General features: G+C 43.4%; 1 protein-coding gene across 1 annotated transcript; it reads right to left on the bottom strand.

The window, feature by feature from the left end:
• Positions 1-319: 319 nt before the first annotated feature.
• On the bottom strand, positions 320-19,408 carry LOC124041661. Its single transcript, XM_046359498.1, has 21 exons — positions 18,859-19,408; positions 17,841-18,231; positions 16,280-17,655; positions 16,116-16,190; positions 15,851-15,968; positions 15,347-15,483; positions 15,195-15,254; positions 14,886-15,019; positions 14,358-14,541; positions 12,401-12,585; positions 6,572-6,736; positions 6,105-6,237; positions 5,884-5,978; positions 5,480-5,793; positions 5,238-5,364; positions 4,134-4,381; positions 2,010-2,153; positions 1,590-1,688; positions 1,337-1,454; positions 990-1,152; positions 320-683 (listed from the first exon to the last, which is right to left on the bottom strand). Exons 2-21 carry the CDS (start codon positions 18,058-18,060, stop codon positions 513-515), a joined length of 4,266 nt encoding a protein of 1,421 aa, XP_046215454.1. The 5' UTR covers positions 18,061-18,231; positions 18,859-19,408; the 3' UTR covers positions 320-512.
• Between the last annotated feature and the right edge of the window lie 101 nt (positions 19,409-19,509).

Genomic DNA, 19,509 nt, shown 5'->3' with positions numbered 1-19,509 from the left:
ACAAAGCTCTGACCTCAATCCTATAGAAAATGTGTGGGCAGAACTGAAAAAGCATGTGTGAGCAAGGAGGCCTTCAAACCTGACTCAGTTACACCAGCTCGGTCAGGAGGAATGGGCCAAAATTCACCCAACTTATAGTGGGAAGCTTGTGGAAGGCTACCCACAACGTTTGACCAAAGTTAAACAATTTAAATGGCAATCCTATCAAATACTAATTGAGTGTATGTAAACTTCTGACCCACTAGGAATGTGATGAAATAAATAAAAGCTGAAATAAATAATTCTCTACTATTATTCTGACATTTCACATTCTTAAAATAAAGTGGTGATCCTAACTGACCTAAAACAGGGAATTTTTACTAGGATTAAAATGTCAGGAATTGTGAAAAACTGAGTTTAAATGTATTTGGCTAAGGTGTATGTAAACTTCCTGACTTCACCTGTATACAAAATAATCCCTGCTGAATTCACTGGTTAGTAGCAGCAGTATCTCCAGTGTGTCAATTAGAGTGTTATGAGCCAGTATTGTTCCTCCCTGTCAATGGGTGAAGGCCGTGCAACTTCCTGTACAGCTCAACCTTGGCAAGGTCAGCTGACAGGCTCTTGGCCATCCTATCAGTGGTCCTCTTCATAATGCGGGCTGCCTCGATAGCCCTGTCCAATGTCCTGTTGATGTCCTCATCCTAAAACAAACAACAACAGTTTAAGGTTACGCTTGTATCTCAGTCACCTTTAATTTACTTACAAAAGGCATAGAAAACGGTTATGACATGAAATGATAATATCCTACAAAAAGCTCCTTGGTTCTTTTAGGATTACAATTCTGAGTAAAATAAAATCAAACACAAAAAAAACTGTGCAGTACGAGTACCAGATGTGCTAAATTGTTACAAGTTAACAGTACCACTAATCATTTCTCAGTAAATACAAGTAAAACATTACTGGCACCCATTGATATGAAAGAATGTTTTCCATGTGGCCAGGCTCACCCCGCTGGCTTTGTGCCTGCTGGCTATGACCCCAGTCCTGGGGGGGCTGAGAGCTGGGGGAAAGGTCTGCTGAAAGTACACGTTGCTGGGCAGCAGTGCTGAGTCTGACTGGGTAGAGCGCCTCCGGTGGTGGGAGACAGACTGCTGCTCTTGCACTTTGAAACTGTTGAGACCCACGGAGAAGAGCGAGAGCATGAGTACAGTAGTATAGGATTAGGCAACCCTGGGAAGCATCTCAGTTCTTCTCTTTCACCTTCACTGATGAAGGTTCAAGCAATATGGAGGATAAATATGGATTCAAATAAGGCAAATAGATTATGCCAATAAATGATGAAACCATATCTTACCCTGCCGGTATACTGCAGGAGGAGCCATAGTTGACTTGCAACAGAGGCTTCTGTAGAGGCTGAGAGGAGAGACGATACCTGCCCTTAGAGTAGACATTCTTCATGTCACCTGGTGGTGCTACAATGAAAAAAGACAAAATCAACATCACAACCCTGACGAATCTGTTCCAATGTTTACATGTTAAAATGGCTAAAGTAGTCAGAATGATACACGGCCATGGCAGTGTCACAGGGGCTCGTTGCTGGTCCTTACGTGGAGATCTGTAGCTGAAGTTCTTGTATGAGTGCCAGAGTGCTGGAGGACTGGGATGGGTGAGATTGGAGGTCTCCAGAGAATGGTTCTCCTCTGATGCTAAAGGGGATTTTAGTATTTAGTATTTTATTAGGATCCCAATTAGCTACAGCCAAAGCTGCAGCTACCTTTCCTGGGGTCCACATAAAACATAACATAATACATCACACCAACAGACAATTACATGTAGAAACACACACAATTGCCTTTATGACCATCAAATACAACTTTAAGGCAAATTCTGCAAGTTGAAGGACCAAAATCTGACTCAGCAACTGATTTAATATTTTGTTAAATATAATGTAAGAATCACTCTTGTTTTTGCAATTGTTCCTTTTATTTTAGACCCATAAGCAGAAAGTCAATACCAGCACCACCAACCTGTATTCAAGTGTTTTCTGCTCTGGGGTTTCACTGGTCCATCTGAGCAGGAGTAGGGCTTGCTGCTCCCTCTCCTGCCACCTAGTGGTGTACTGTGGAATGGTAGCATGATCCCAGACCGGTCCGACTCCACACCGTCTGTACCTAGAGAAAACGACCACATACAAGGGGATTGTAATTTTGTTCACAAGTGGTGTACGACATTAAAAGCACATTATACACATTCAATGACCTACATATACGGTGCCTTCGGAAAGTATTCAGACCCCTTGACTTTTCCCACATTTTGTTATTCTAAAATTGATTAAATAGTTTTTTTTTTACCTCATCAATCTCCACACAATACCCCATAATGACAAAGCAAAAACTGGATTTTAGAAATGTTTGCAAATGTATTACAAATAAAAAATGGAAATATCACATTTACATAAGTATTCAGACCCTTTACTCAGTACTTTGTTGAAGCACCTTTTAGCAGCGATTACAACTTCAAGTCTTCTTGAGTATGATGCTACCAGCTTGGCGCACCTGTATTTAGGGAGTCTCTCCCATTCTTCTCTGCGGATCCTCTCAAGCTCTGTCAGGTTGGATGGGGAGCGTCGCTGCACAGCTATTTTCAGGTCTCTCCAGAGATGTTCGATCGGGTTCAAGTCCGGGCTCTGGCTGGGCCACTCAAGGACATTCAGAGACTTGTCACGAAGCCACTCCTGCATTGTCTTGGCTGTGTGCTTAGCGTCATTGTTCTGTTAGAAGGTGAACCTTTGCCCCAGTATGAGGTCCTGAGTGCTCTGGAGCAGGTTTTCATCAAGAATCTCTGTACTTTGCTCTGTCCATCTTTCCCTCAACCCTGACTAGTCTCCCAGTCCCTGCTGCTGAAAAACATCCCCACAGCATGAAGCTGCCGCCACCATGCTTCACCGTAGGGATGGTGCCAAGTGATGCGTGGCATTCAGGCCAAAGTGTTCAATCTTGGTTTCATCAGACCTAAGAATCTTGTTTCGCATGGTCTGAGAGAGTCTTTAGGTGCCTTTTGTCAGACTCCAAGTGGGCTGTCATGTGCCTTTTTACTGAGGAGTGGCTTCCGTCTTCTATAAAGGCCTGATTGGTGGAGTACTGCAGATGGTCGTCCTTATGGAAGGTTCTCCCATTTCCAGAGAAACTCTAGAGCTCTGTCAGACTGACAATCGGGTTCTTGGTCACCTCCTTAACCAAGGCCTTTCTCCCCCGATTGCTCAGTTTGGCTGGGCGGCCAGCTCGAGGAAGTCTTGGTGGTTCTAAACTTCTTCCATTTAAGAATGATGGAGGCCACTGTGTTCTTGGGGACATTCAATGCTGCAGAAATGTTTTGGTATCCTTCCCCAGATCTGTGCCTCAACACAATCCTGTCTCGGAGCTCTACGGACAATTCCTTTGACTTCATGGCTTGGTTTTTGCTCTGACATGCACTGTCAACTGTGGGACCTTATATAGACAGATGTGTGCCTTTCCAAATCATGTCCAATCAATTGAATTTACCACAGGTGGATCAAGTTGTAGAAACATCTCAAGGATGATCAATGGAAACAGGATGCACCTGAGCTCAATTTTGAGTCTGATAGCAAAGGGTCTGAATACTTATGTAAATAAGGTATTTAGTTGTTTAAATATTTTATACATTTGCAAAAATAAAATAAAAACAACAGTTTTAGCTTTGTCATTATGGGGTATTGTGTGTAGATTCCTGAGAATTTGTATTTAATCCATTTCAGAATAAGGCTGTAACGTAACAAAATGTGTAAAAAGTCAAGGGGTCTGAATACTTTCCCAATGCTCTGTATATACAGTAACTACTGCTGTATACACCTTTGCTATTCAAACCTTTATTACATTGGGATACAATCACAAAGACTTCCTAAGTTAAAATCACTTGGAACTGATTTCAGTCTTACTTAAATATATTTATATTTTTAGTTTTTGTTCAGAAAACTTGGGGGAGGGGAGGCAAATCAAATCTGCTGCCAACTTGGGAACCCTGTACTACTGCAATAGACATAGGCAGGCATCAACCCTGATGCAAAATAGCATTGTTGTTAACAACTTGGTTTTGATTACACTCCCAGTACATTAACCCGGTTAGTAAGGTACCTTTGCTCTTGCTGGGGTAAATATCTGAGGAGATCCAGTCTTCTATCTTGGTGTTGGTCAGACTCTGTCTGCTCCCTGCTGGTTTGTGGTGTGTTCTGGGCCGGGTCTTGGGTCTTCTGTCTCTGTTCTGCCTGCATCTGGAGGTCAGGTAATCCATCCTCTGGGAGAGGTGTGGCAGCTGGACCAGACCCTCCTTCAGGTCTCTCTTCAGCTGGGACACCTCCGACTGCAGGGCCTGGATGGCCGAACTGGGGGGAGGAGAGAGAGAGAGAGAGAGAGAGAGAGAGAGAGAGAGAGGGGAGAGAAAGAGAGAGAGAGAGAGAGAGAGAGAGAGAGAGAGAGAGAGCGAGAGAGAGAGAGAGCGAGAGAGCGAGAGAGAGAGGGGAGAGAAAGAGAGAGAGAGAGAGAGAGAGAGAGAGAGAGAGAGAGAGAGAGAGAGAGAGAGAGAGAGAGAGAGGGGAGAGAAAGAGAGAGAGAGCGAGAGAGAGAGAGAGAGGGGAGAGAAAGAGAGAGAGAGCGAGAGAGAGGGAGAGAAAGAGAGAGAGAGAGAGAGAGAGAGAGGGGAGAGAAAGAGAGAGAGAGAGAGAGAGAGAGGGGAGAGAAAGAGAGAGAGAGAGAGAGAGAGAGAGAGAGAGAGAGAGAGAGAGAGAGAGAGAGAGAGAGAGAGATGGAAGGATCAATGTAGGGAGTACAGAGTTTGTCAGGTTCACGTTGTATTCATTGATTCCCACAGTATTTTGTGGGAGACTCAAAAACAATAGGTTTTGGCCTCTATGAGGTTTGACTCTTGAGTTGAATACTCAGTACTTTGAGACTGACCTGTGACAGGAACAGGTGTGGGAGTGGCAGTCTCTCCGTGGCATATCCATGGTGATGCTATAGGTTTTGAATACTCAGTACTTTGAGACTGACCTGTGACAGGAACAGGTGTGGGAGTGGCAGTCTCTCCGTGGCATATCCATGGTGATGCTATGGGAGGTTTTGAATACTCAGTACTTTGAGACTGACCTGTGACAGGAACGGGTGTGGGAGTGGCAGTCTCTCTGTGGCATATCCATGGTGATGCTATGGGAGGGTTTGAATACTCAGTACTTTGAGACTGACCTGTGACAGGAACAGGTGTGGGAGTGGCAGTCTCTCTGTGGCATATCCATGGTGATGCTATGGGAGGTTTTGAATGGGCAGTCAGGGCCGTGATGACTGAGCTGACTGGTAGTGTGGGATTCACCCTCTGTGTGTACATTAGAGCATTTAGTTCAGTGTTTTCTCTGCTGTACTGTCTACTGAATAACGTCTATACTTTCACTACGACCACAGCAGGCACTCTGTGATTCCTCATCATTCACCATGCAATCTGGCAGGTACACTCTGAGTAGTGCTGGTCACACAGTGGTCCACCGCAGTGGTGCAAAGCTGCAGCTCAGCAGGTGTCTGTAGGCTGGGTCTCCTCTCTCCAATATCCCTAGTCAGATGGACAGTAGACTGCAGGCTTGGTGTCGCTTTTCCGGTCAGCCCAGCTGAATGGACATTTCTCTGTGGGTTGGGTCTCCTCTCTCCCACCTGTACAGGCTGATGCATAGTGGTCTGCAGGTTGGTGCAGGAGCCTTCGCTGTCACTCATACTGATAGGATTGGAATTCCCATCAGGCTGGAGCTGGAGCCTGAGGTTGGATCGTAACAACATAATAAACATGAAACATTGACTTTTTCAGTTAGCCTGTAAGCAGTTGTATGGATGTGCGTGCCTGTACCTTTCTGTATGGAGTTTTGGTTGAGGAAGTCCTGTGGCTTGGAGACTCAAGTCAGAGCTCCCTAACCCACTGTCTGTCTCTGGACTCACTATTCTCTGCAACAAAAAAGTAACATCCATGTAGCTACTGTACAATATTACAATAGTCTGTGCTATTGGCTAGGGAGTTAGAGTAAATACAGAAATAAACATGGGACAGCTAATATAAGTCATAGAAGATACCTGGGAAGTGGTGAGAGTGTGGTCTGTGATGCTCTGGGACTGGCTCTTCAGACAAGAGGAGCAGGAAACCTCTACAGCCAGACTCACACTCCCTCCCAGGTCACAGTCTGGGCTCAGGGGACTCTGCTGCAGGCTACAGTAACAACGACAACAATACACAGTCAAAATAAAAAGATGAAGACAGGTTTCATTGATAAATACTTTTACCCACAGACCTTTCAGGAATGTTTGGCGTGACAGTTTTGCAATAGAAGACAGCACACCATCTCTTACTATGGTATTTCTGAAATCACCACATCAAATAACCACAACTGTATCAATTACACTAGAGTGGGGATTAGTTGTGTGGTCCATACATTATCCACATCTGCTACATTATAAAGAAAAGAGTTGTCTTGAGGTGAATATTGAATTGGTTAGCTTGTTTACTTATCTAGTACAGTACACTCAAATGCCAAAACACTAACCTTTCAGTTCTCAAAAGTCTGTCTTGAAATCCCGGGTTCTGGAGAGCCAAATACTGCAGAACACTATCACGAGCTATCCGCTCAGATGGGCCCGAGCAGGTCCAGCTCCTCTCCTCTTCCTCCGTGTTTGTGATGTCCACTGTCTCCAGGGAGCCCTGTGAGAGCCTCCGGGGGAACAGACAGAAACACAGCGACTAAAACAAACTATTCCTACTGCTAACGGAACCCAACACCACCTTTGTGCCCGGATGGAACATTATCCCCCATGGGAGGGCCAGAAGTGTGCCTGATATCAGTCTACATGACTTTCTGAATATCTGAATCTAAAGCCATTCATGTACCGCAGGTATAATAACTGCCATTGATGTCAATGTAATGGAAATGGCAGATAATATCACTCCCCAAGACAGGATTTCTACTTGGTGTCATAAGGCATAAAAACACAAGTACTGTATGTAGATGGTACACAGTGTAGTACTGCAGGAATGTAGATGGTACACAGTGTAGTATTGCAGGAATGTAGATGGTACACAGTGTAGTATTGCAGGAATGTAGATGGTACACAGTGTAGTACTGCAGGAATGTAGATGGTACAGTGTAGTACTGCAGGAATGTAGATGGTACACAGTGTAGTACTGCAGGAATGTAGATGGTACACAGTGTAGTACTGCAGGAATGTAGATGGTACACAGTGTAGTACTGCAGGAATGTAGATGGTACACAGTGTAGTACTGCAGGAATGTAGATGGTACACAGTGTAGAACTGCAGGAATGTAGATGGTACACAGTGTAGTACTGCAGGAATGTAGATGGTACAAAGTGTAGTACTGCAGGAATGTAGATGGTACACAGTGTAGTACTGCAGGAATGTAGATGGTACACAGTGTTGTACTGCAGGAATGTAGATGGTACACAGTGTAGTATTGCAGGAATGTAGATGGTACACAGTGTAGAACTGCAGGAATGTAGATGGTACACAGTGTAGTACTGCAGGAATGTAGATGGTACACAGTGTAGTACTGCAGGAATGTATATGGTACACAGTGTAGTACTGCAGGAATGTATATGGTACACAGTGTAGTATTGCAGGAATGTAGATGGTACAGTGTAGTACTGCAGGAATGTAGATGGTACACAGTGTAGTACTGCAGGAATGTAGATGGTACACAGTGTAGTACTGTAGGAATGTAGATGGTACACAGTGTAGTATTGCAGGAATGTAGATGGTACACAGTGTAGTATTGCAGGAATGTAGATGGTACACAGTGTAGTATTGCAGGAATGTAGATGGTACACAGTGTAGTATTGCAGGAATGTAGATGGTACACAGTGTAGTACTGCAGGAATGTAGATGGTACACAGTGTAGTATTGCAGGAATGTAGATGGTACAGTGTAGTACTGCAGGAATGTAGATGGTACACAGTGTAGTACTGCAGGAATGTAGATGATACAGTGTAGTACTGCAGGAATGTAGATGGTACACAGTGTAGTATTGCAGGAATGTAGATGGTACACAGTGCAGAACTGCAGGAATGTAGATGGTACACAGTGTAGTATTGCAGGAATGTAGATGGTACAGTGTAGTACTGCAGGAATGTAGATGGTACACAGTGTAGTACTGCAGGAATGTAGATGGTACACAGTGTAGTATTGCAGGAATGTAGATGGTACAGTGTAGTACTGCAGGAATGTAGATGGTACACAGTGTAGTACTGCAGGAATGTAGATGGTACAGTGTAGTACTGCAGGAATGTAGATGGTACACAGTGTAGTACTGCAGGAATGTAGATGGTACACAGTGTAGTACTGCAGGAATGTAGATGGTACACAGTGTAGTACTGCAGGAATGTAGATGGTACACAGTGTAGAACTGCAGGAATGTAGATGGTACACAGTGTAGTATTGCAGGAATGTAGATGGTACACAGTGTAGTATTGCAGGAATGTAGATGGTACAAAGTGTAGTACTGCAGGAATGTAGATGGTACACAGTGTAGTACTGCAGGAATGTAGATGGTACACAGTGTTGTACTGCAGGAATGTAGATGGTACACAGTGTAGTATTGCAGGAATGTAGATGGTACACAGTGTAGAACTGCAGGAATGTAGATGGTACACAGTGTAGTACTGCAGGAATGTAGATGGTACAGTGTAGTACTGCAGGAATGTATATGGTACACAGTGTAGTACTGCAGGAATGTATATGGTACACAGTGTAGTATTGCAGGAATGTAGATGGTACAGTGTAGTACTGCAGGAATGTAGATGGTACACAGTGTAGTACTGCAGGAATGTAGATGATACAGTGTAGTACTGCAGGAATGTAGATGGTACACAGTGTAGTATTGCAGGAATGTAGATGGTACACAGTGTAGTATTGCAGGAATGTAGATGGTACACAGTGTAGAACTGCAGGAATGTAGATGGTACACAGTGTAGTATTGCAGGAATGTAGATGGTGCAGTGTAGTACTGCAGGAATGTAGATGGTACACAGTGTAGTACTGTAGGAATGTAGATGGTACACAGTGTAGTATTGCAGGAATGTAGATGGTACACAGTGTAGTACTGTAGGAATGTAGATGGTACACAGTGTAGTATTGCAGGAATGTAGATGGTACACAGTGTAGTATTGCAGGAATGTAGATGGTACACAGTGTAGTATTGCAGGAATGTAGATGGTACACAGTGTAGTATTGCAGGAATGTAGATGGTACAAAGTGTAGTACTGCAGGAATGTAGATGGTACACAGTGTAGTACTGCAGGAATGTAGATGGTACACAGTGTTGTACTGCAGGAATGTAGATGGTACACAGTGTAGTATTGCAGGAATGTAGATGGTACAGTGTAGTACTGCAGGAATGTAGATGGTACACAGTGTAGTACTGCAGGAATGTAGATGATACAGTGTAGTACTGCAGGAATGTAGATGGTACACAGTGTAGTATTGCAGGAATGTAGATGGTACACAGTGCAGAACTGCAGGAATGTAGATGGTACACAGTGTTTTGCAGGAATGTAGATGGTACAGTGTAGTACTGCAGGAATGTAGATGGTACACAGTGTAGTACTGCAGGAATGTAGATAGTACACAGTGTAGTACTGCAGGAATGTAGATGGTACACAGTGTAGTATTGCAGGAATGTAGATGGTACAAAGTGTAGTACTGCAGGAATGTAGATGGTACACAGTGTAGTACTGCAGGAATGTAGATGGTACACAGTGTAGTACTGCAGGAATGTAGATGGTACACAGTGTAGTATTGCAGGAATGTAGATGGTACACAGTGTAGTATTGCAGGAATGTAGATGGTACAGTGTAGTACTGCAGGAATGTATATGGTACACAGTGTAGTACTGCAGGAATGTATATGGTACACAGTGTAGTATTGCAGGAATGTAGATGGTACAGTGTAGTACTGCAGGAATGTAGATGGTACACAGTGTAGTACTGCAGGAATGTAGATGATACAGTGTAGTACTGCAGGAATGTAGATGGTACACAGTGTAGTATTGCAGGAATGTAGATGGTACACAGTGTAGTATTGCAGGAATGTAGATGGTACACAGTGTAGAACTGCAGGAATGTAGATGGTACACAGTGTAGTATTGCAGGAATGTAGATGGTACAGTGTAGTTCTGCAGGAATGTAGATGGTACACAGTGTAGTACTGTAGGAATGTAGATGGTACACAGTGTAGTATTGCAGGAATGTAGATGGTACACAGTGTAGTATTGCAGGAATGTAGATGGTACACAGTGTAGTATTGCAGGAATGTAGATGGTACACAGTGTAGTACTGCAGGAATGTAGATGGTACACAGTGTAGTATTGCAGGAAAGTAGATGGTACACAGTGTAGTACTGCAGGAATGTAGATGCTACACAGTGTTGTACTGCAGGAATGTAGATGGTACACAGTGTAGTATTGCAGGAATGTAGATGGGACACAGTGTAGAACTGCAGGAATGTAGATGGTACACAGTGTAGTACTGCAGGAATGTAGATGGTACAGTGTAGTACTGCAGGAATGTATATGGTACACAGTGTAGTACTGCAGGAATGTATATGGTACACAGTGTAGTATTGCAGGAATGTAGATGGTACAGTGTAGTACTGCAGGAATGTAGATGGTACACAGTGTAGTACTGCAGGAATGTAGATGATACAGTGTAGTACTGCAGGAATGTAGATGGTACACAGTGTAGTATTGCAGGAATGTAGATGGTACACAGTGTAGTATTGCAGGAATGTAGATGGTACACAGTGTAGAACTGCAGGAATGTAGATGGTACACAGTGTAGTATTGCAGGAATGTAGATGGTACAGTGTAGTACTGCAGGAATGTAGATGGTACACAGTGTAGTACTGTAGGAATGTAGATGGTACACAGTGTAGTATTGCAGGAATGTAGATGGTACACAGTGTAGTATTGCAGGAATGTAGATGGTACACAGTGTAGTATTGCAGGAATGTAGATGGTACAAAGTGTAGTACTGCAGGAATGTAGATGGTACACAGTGTAGTACTGCAGGAATGTAGATGGTACACAGTGTTGTACTGCAGGAATGTAGATGGTACACAGTGTAGTATTGCAGGAATGTAGATGGTACAGTGTAGTACTGCAGGAATGTAGATGGTACACAGTGTAGTACTGCAGGAATGTAGATGATACAGTGTAGTACTGCAGGAATGTAGATGGTACACAGTGTAGTATTGCAGGAATGTAGATGGTACACAGTGCAGAACTGCAGGAATGTAGATGGTACACAGTGTTTTGCAGGAATGTAGATGGTACAGTGTAGTACTGCAGGAATGTAGATGGTACACAGTGTAGTACTGCAGGAATGTAGATAGTACACAGTGTAGTACTGCAGGAATGTAGATGGTACACAGTGTAGTATTGCAGGAATGTAGATGGTACACAGTGTAGTACTGCAGGAATGTAGATGGTACACAGTGTAGTATTGCAGGAATGTAGATGGTACACAGTGTCGTACTGCAGGAATGTAGATGGTACACAGTGTAGTACTGCAGGAATGTAGATGGTACACAGTGTAGTACTGCAGGAATGTAGATGGTACACAGTGTAGTATTGCAGGAATGTAGATGGTACACAGTGTAGTACTGCAGGAATGTAGATGGTACACAGTGTAGTACTGCAGGAATGTAGATGGTACACAGTGTAGTATTGCAGGAATGTAGATGGTACACAGTGTAGTATTGCAGGAATGTAGATGGTACACAGTGTAGTATTGCAGGAATGTAGATGGTACACAGTGTAGTATTGCAGGAATGTAGATGGTACACAGTGTAGTACTGCTGGAATGTAGATGGTACACAGTGTAGTACTGCAGGAATGTAGATGGTACACAGTGTAGTACTGCAGGAATGTAGATGGTACACAGTGTAGTACTGCAGGAATGTAGATGGTACACAGTGTAGTACTGCAGGAATGTAGATGGTACACAGTGTAGAACTGCAGGAATGTAGATGGTACACAGTGTAGTATTGCAGGAATGTAGATGGTACACAGTGTAGTATTGCAGGAATGTAGATGGTACAAAGTGTAGTACTGCAGGAATGTAGATGGTACAAAGTGTAGTACTGCAGGAATGTAGATGGTACACAGTGTAGTACTGCAGGAATGTAGATGGTACACAGTGTAGTATTGCAGGAATGTAGATGGTACACAGTGTAGTATTGCAGGAATGTAGATGGTACACAGTGTAGTACTGCAGGAATGTAGATGGTACACAGTGTAGTATTGCACACTGAAGAAACCCATGAATTTATAGTCCTATTGAGCAACTCAGAGGCGTGATGAGTACCGTAGACTGCCACTGCTGTGTCCTGTGCTGTTCAGTTGGGGGTCACCAGGTGTGAGATCACAGCTCTGGTCTAAACCATCATGTCCATGGACCTCACTGGCCTCTTCCTCCTCATCTTCCTCCCTCTCCACTGTCTCATAACCCCCAATGGAAAAACAGGGGCCTGGAATCTGTAATGTGAGACCCTGACCACAGAGAGGTTGATAAGAGGAGAACACATTTTGAGTAGCTAATGTGTCCTCACTGTGAAACATGAGTGACATCGGAAATGATTGTCGCTCAATTAGAGCGCTGGACACGCCTCCACTTACAAAACAAGGACTTGGGCTGCATTTAGTTGTCCCCTCCATAGATGGGGATAAGGTGTTGTTCCTCCTAGTTTACACCATATCGCTTTCAACTACTCAGTCCTACCAGATCTGTGAGGGGGAGTGAACGGGGGGCCGAGGAGAGGACGCAATTTTTGGGAATTAAATGTAGCCCTGTTCATCAGGACTGCTGCTGCACAGAACACGTGCATCCACAGCTCATGTTGCTCACACAAACACGTCTCACATGCATTTAAGATGGAGGAAACGTAGATGGTGCAATTAGTCCCTTAGTTGATTACGCCGATACCGATTAATCAGACAATTATTTTATTCTTTATTTGTAATAATGACAATTACAACAATACTGAATGAACACTTATTTTAACCTAATATAATACATCAATAATATCAATTTAGCCTCAAGTAGATAATGAAACATGTTCAATTTGGTTTAAATAATGCAAAAGAAGTCAAAGTTAAGTAAAAGTGCAATATGTAAGAAAGCTAACGTTTGAGTTCCTTGCTCAGAACATGAAAGTTGGTGCTTCCTTTTAACATGAGACTTCAATATTCCAAGGTAAGAGGTTTTAGGTTGTAGTTATTATAGTATTTATAGGATTATTTCTCTCTATACCATTTTTATTTAATTTACCTTTGACTATTGGATGTTCTTATAGGCACTTGAGTATTGCCAGTGTAACATTATAGCTTCCGTCCCTCGCCTCGCTCCTCCCTGGGCTCGAGCAGGAACACATCGACAACAGCCACCCTCGAAGCAGCGTTACTCATGCAGAGCAAGGGGAACAACCACTCCAAGTCTCAGAGCGAGTGACATTTGACTAGCTAGCCATTTCACATCGGTTACACCAGCCATAAGGCTGATAGGCTTGAAGTCATAAACAGCGCTGTGCTTGCGAAGAGCTGCTGGCAAAATGCACGAAAGTGCTGTTTGAATGAATGCTTACGAGCCTGCTGCTGCCTATCATCGCTCAGTCAGACTGCTATATCAAATATCAAATCATAGACTTAATGATAACATAACAAACAGAAATACGAGCCTTTGGTCATTAATATGGTCGAATCCGGAAACTATCATTTTGAAAACAAAATTTTTATTATTTCAGTGAAATACGGAACCGTTCAGTATTTTATCTAACGGCTGACATCCCTAAGTCTAAATATTCTTGTTACATTGTACAACCTTCAATGTTATGTCATAATTACGTAAAATTCTGGCAAATTAGTTCGCAATGAGCCAGGCGGCCCAAACTGTTGCATATACCCTGACTCTGCGTGCAATGAACGCAAGTGACAATTTCACCTGGTTAATATTGTCTGCTAACCTGGATTTATTTTAGCTAAATATGCAGGTTTAAAAATATATACTTCTGTGTATTGATTTTAAGAAAGTCATTGGTCGGCCATTCCGATTAATCGGTCAACCTCTATTACAGAGTCTTATACCAGTGTAACTAACAGTGCAATAATCTATATAACTACTTGGTAAAAGGCTTGTAAGTACATGCATTTATGCAGTAATCATTAAGGTATTTGAGTGAGTGAGTGCATGAGTGAAAGAGTGAGCAAGCAAATAAAGGGCAAAGCAGCGAATGAACAGCTATGCTATGAGTAAGTGAGTGTGTTACCTCATGCATGGGTGGTGGAAGTGAGGGGGTGAGCAGACCAGGGAGACTGGGACCCCCACACAGTGACAGGAGTGTGGAGGATGAGTAGGGTGGGGAGAGCTGCTGCTCACGCACGTTCCTGTCAATCAGTTCTTTAATGTCCTCTAGATGCATCCCTATCCTGAATATCTCCCCCTCCACCTGCCTTCACACACAAAAAGAACCGACAATGTGCATAAAATACCCCTCACATCATGCTGAATTCTACACAAACCTAGCCTGGGTGTCAGTCTGTTTCTGGTTTTAGACAGAACTGCCTAATTCACACACTTTAGGGCTAAACTGTGCCAAGCAAAGCTGCAACCTACTGAGCTGACCTAGTTACACATCTACCATTGTTGCTGGAAACGCACGGAAAGGTCTATGTGACAAGAAAATAGCCGAGCCAGCACGGTACAGTTCTGGGTGGCCCTATAGCGTGAGTCACGCAGATATACTGTTTAACTCAAACTCCTCACACACAATAAGATTTATCAGTTGACATCTAACCTTTCGGGGTCGAACTGGCCTGTGTTCCTGGCCAGGCCAAAGTAGTTCTGCATCTCCAGAGTTCTGTGCTCCTCCTTCTTACTGATGTACCGCCTCTCCAGCTGGTCCTGGGAATCCATCATACTTTTAAACACCTGGAAAACAACACAACGTTATGAAATTACATAACAACACACTCTGCTTATAGAATAAAGGAAATGAGAATAAACTCTTATTATAAGTTACAATTGTTACAACATCTTTATACTCACATCACCCAGAATACAGTCCTGAACAGAAAAAGACTGAAAGTGACGAAGATCCATTTACCATTTCTTGTTCTTCAATAGCAATTGACATTGTGGTCAGACACGTTTTGAATTCATCCACCTGTAATAAAAATAAGTGTTTATAATTCAGTACCATTTAAATGATGGGTGATAATGCACCACTACACAGCTTTGGTATGTTTTCCAGGTTACCTTCTGCAAAAACTGACTGATAACATCTCTCAACTCCCTGGTCATCCTTTCCCCTTCACTCTGTTGGTCAGTCTGGGTCGGAGAAGTGCTAGGCTGTTTAGAGTGGTTTTGTTGGGTTGGGCCATCAGTAAATTGTCCTGCAAACACAACAAAAGCTGAAACGATGCAGATCCAATGTATGTTATGGCCTAAATTCTACAGCATTGAAAATGTAAAGTATGTTATTTCTAATTGATTATGATTTTGTGTGAAATTGTTTTAATTTAATGAGGAATTACTAATGTCATTGATAAGGTTGCATCATCTCATGTAAACTGGTTGTATAATATATTGGTGTTGTGTTTTTTTTCTGGAATCCTCACTCTTATGACAGGCTAGTTGTGACTGAGTGTAACCAGAATCTTATGTCATCCGAGCCCATTTGCCACTAAGGAAACCGGTGGCTCTTGGCCAGGTAATTTGTAACAGGGAGAGGACCCGTCATAATATCAGATGTCATCTTGCCTGTAGGAGATGGGGGGTTGGGGAAGAGCATAGATCCAAAATGGCTTCCACCAGGACCCGGAAGGTCTTGTTGGTCACCACAGTCAAAATCCAGGGTAAGGTCAGAGGGCGCTTGATTCTAATTTGTTGACACATTTTGAGATAAATTCAGTCCAAATTGACAAGAATTAGAAGGCTGTCTTAAGACTATATTTAATTAGATGAAAGAACAGAAAGACCATAGAGAAAGAATTATTTAAAAAGAGAAAACATTCTGAAGGCTTACTTTTGTCCCCAGTCTCATCTGATCAAGGAGGTTCTCAGCCTCTGCATACTTAGTCATTAGTTTATCGTATTCAGCCTAAAACAGAAAGATGTCTTCTGGATGAAGGATGTATGACGCATTTGTATAGCGGTGTGTGAGCTAAACTACTGAACATGATGACTCACCTGTAGGTGACGCACCAGTCCTGGGGAGGTTTCTGTCTGCTTGTCCTGGTCTCGAAACACATAGGGTCTCTCTGAGGGCTGAATAGAGTCCTCCATCACTCTGTGGATCACCTCCAAAGCAGAGGACTTACCCAGCATGCCTGGCGAGGACTGAGCTCTGAGGAAGCTGGGAGACTGGCTGACAGGTCTCACCGGAACACTGGTACTCTTCGGGATTTTCACTTTGGGAGCCACCTTGGAGAAGTCAGGGAGTGGGTAGTGGACTTGGCCCTGTCCATACTTTAATTCGCTGAAAGACCTGGTTCTGACCAGGGGACCTCTACAGATTTGGTATTCCTCCTCATCTTCATCATTCTCATCTTCCTCTTTGGTTAGGTCTGAACCATTGCTACCATTACTGTCCTGTTCAGGGACTTCCCTTTTACTGGTTGATATGCCACTATTTTGAGGAGAGTTGACGTCACTGCTGTAAGACTCAGCACTCCGTGTGTTCTTTCCCTCTGAGGCAGTCCTTCTTCCATTTTTCTCCTCCAGGTTTTTTCTTGGACTCATTTGAACACTTTTCCCTTCCTCTTCTTCCTGTAGGCTCTGACTCTTCTCACTCTCGCTGCTGGGTCCCCCTGCGCTGCTGCGTCGTGGAGCTCCTCCATTATTATTATTATTATTGGGGCTCCCTGTGCTCCTGTGCAATGGGCCCCTGCTCAGCACTGTCTCGTCCATGCTCTCCAGAAGGGACACCTCCGGCAGGGTCTCTGCCTCGATCAGACTGCCTGAGCAGAACAGCTCATTCTGGGAAAAGTGACGGAGCAGCAGCTGGGTGATGTCTGGGTGTGGGACTTTACGGACAGGACTACTGCATGTGGGAACAGCCTCTGGTTTTGTTGAGTCAAAAAAAGCTCCTTTACCCTCTCCCTCGGGTGGAGTTATAGATACATGGTTCATAGTGTTGACTTCAATTTGCATGTGACCTTGTATGATATTGACCTCTCCAACCATTGCTGGCAAATCAAAATGATCTCTAACATTGTGTCTTGAATCCAATGCTCCAGCTTGGTCTTTTGATAGAACATCAGCTATTTTGCAATTCTCCTCAGACTTGTGACTGTCATTGGTTGAGGGCTTAATGTACTGGCTTCCTAGGTCCCCGTCATGTGGAAGGTCCTCCTGTTCTTCATCGGAGGTGTCTCCTGCGATGGTCTTCATCGGAGGTGTCTCCCAGATGGTCTGCTCCAGCTCAGTGTTGGGTCTCTGGACAGACACCCACATCCCACTGCTCTTGGTCTTACCCTCCACCACTCTCTTACTCTGGCCACTGACACAGCTACTGCTCTCTGTGGAGGACTCCCCAGAGTCAGACACTGACAGCTCTAAGTTCTCTATGAATGGCAGAGAGTAAGAAGTTGTGAAGTATTCATACGAACAGTATGCTACAGTCATTTTATAGATTGGCATTATATTATTACATAGCCTACAGCTGTTATATATATTTTTTACAATGAAATTGCTGAAGTATAACAATGGTGTTTCTAGAGTAATTGCAAGTTGACAGCATGAGTCTTACCACTGAGATGAATGCTGTTCCCTGAGATAGCCGACTCTGCCTGGGAGAGATGCACCGTGAAGGAGCCCTCCAGGTCACTGAAGTGGAGACTCTCATCCTCACTCAGGTCCACAAAGATACTCTGCTGGATACACTTCTCCCATAGCACAGAGGACTGAGGGGAAGAGGCTCTCCTCTGTGCTTCAGAATCCTCCTCTTGATCTTGGGGATCCCCTTCCATGTGCTCGTCACTCAGAACTATCCTGGCGCTGTGCTAGCCCACGGCTTCAACAACTTCCCCAATGCTGATCTCCTCCCTCAAAATGGCCCCCTCCTTAAAAGGAGCCCTTTCTCTGGCCCAGTTTTTCACCGATGCCTTGACTCTGGTCTCCCGGTTCCCGTCTGCCTCGGTCTGCAGATAGAGGGAAAAGGGAAGAGGAGGACAATGGCCGTGTTCATTCCTTAGCAACGCAGACGGGTGAACTGACAACAATAGATCAAGATGAGTTCATCTCAATTATTCAAGAATCTGTATGCATTGTGTAGGTGTGAGTGATGTGTGTTTGAGTGTAGGTTTGTATGTCAGTATGAGAGTATCTGTGCATATGAGTGAGAGAGTAGCCTAACCTACGGTATGTGTCTGTGGGTGCATGTATGAGTAATGTGAGAGACTATATAAACTTGCTCTTCAACATAACAATTATGTCATAAGTTCACAAGCACTTACTAAGCCAGTATAAGTACAATTCTATTAGGATAACTAATCTTTCTCTCAAAGGTCTCATAAAGTCGATGCAACCTCTTAAAACAATCTCTACACTAACCCTATAAATAGTATGCCAAATTCATGATGTTAATAATAAACATTTATATACGAATATTGACATTTTTTATTTATGTAATGAATAAAAAAGACAATATCCAAATGTAAATGTTATTAGGTTAATATGTCATGAACGTGGAGTAACGCTTCTATTTATAAGACTACCTATACCCCTGCTTATCGGCATTTGTCTGTCCTGTACCTACTGAAACTCACCTGACCTGGCCCTTAGCAGTCCAACTTCAGCTTTAACAATCTCATCTGTTTAGAATGTGTTTTTATCCTGCACATAATTGATTCGTATGTGATCTTTAAGTTCTGACACGACACACCAGTTCCAATTTCGCATGTCACATTGTTTCAAGCTCTAGGGCAGGTTAATACCTGTGGATTCATCAATAATGTACATTGTATCGCTGAACGTCTGGACTTGACGCGAGGGGAGGGGTTTTGGTTGCTTCGGTAACTCTTGAAAACGTCTCAAAAAAGCATGGGGGAGCACTTCACTCTTCTCCCCCTGCTGCTGACAAACGCAGAGCTTTTGAAAACACTTGTGTGTTTTGACCACCTCTCAATTTATTTAAAGTAAGTAACTTAACGTTAGCTTGTTAGTTTGCTAGCCTCAACATTATCAGCTAACTTTCTTCAACAGTGCAACTCACGTTAGCTAGAGAGGCAGTCGATGCTGGTAACTTTACTTACTAATTTCCAGCCCCAAAACGGAGATGTTTGCATTAGTAGATGCCGTTACAGTGAAAAACGACTCTCTTTGTTTTAGTTTGCTGATGATAGCATCATTTTTGCTGACCTATTTGACACTTTGCAGCTGCATGAAGATGACATGAATGACTAATCGTACAGTGGACA

This window comes from Oncorhynchus gorbuscha, linkage group LG08, assembly GCF_021184085.1.
Source record: "Oncorhynchus gorbuscha isolate QuinsamMale2020 ecotype Even-year linkage group LG08, OgorEven_v1.0, whole genome shotgun sequence".
NCBI lineage: Eukaryota > Metazoa > Chordata > Actinopteri > Salmoniformes > Salmonidae > Oncorhynchus > Oncorhynchus gorbuscha.
The sequence above is the reverse complement of the archived record's forward strand: the minus strand, read 5'-3'. Positions and strand labels throughout refer to the sequence as shown.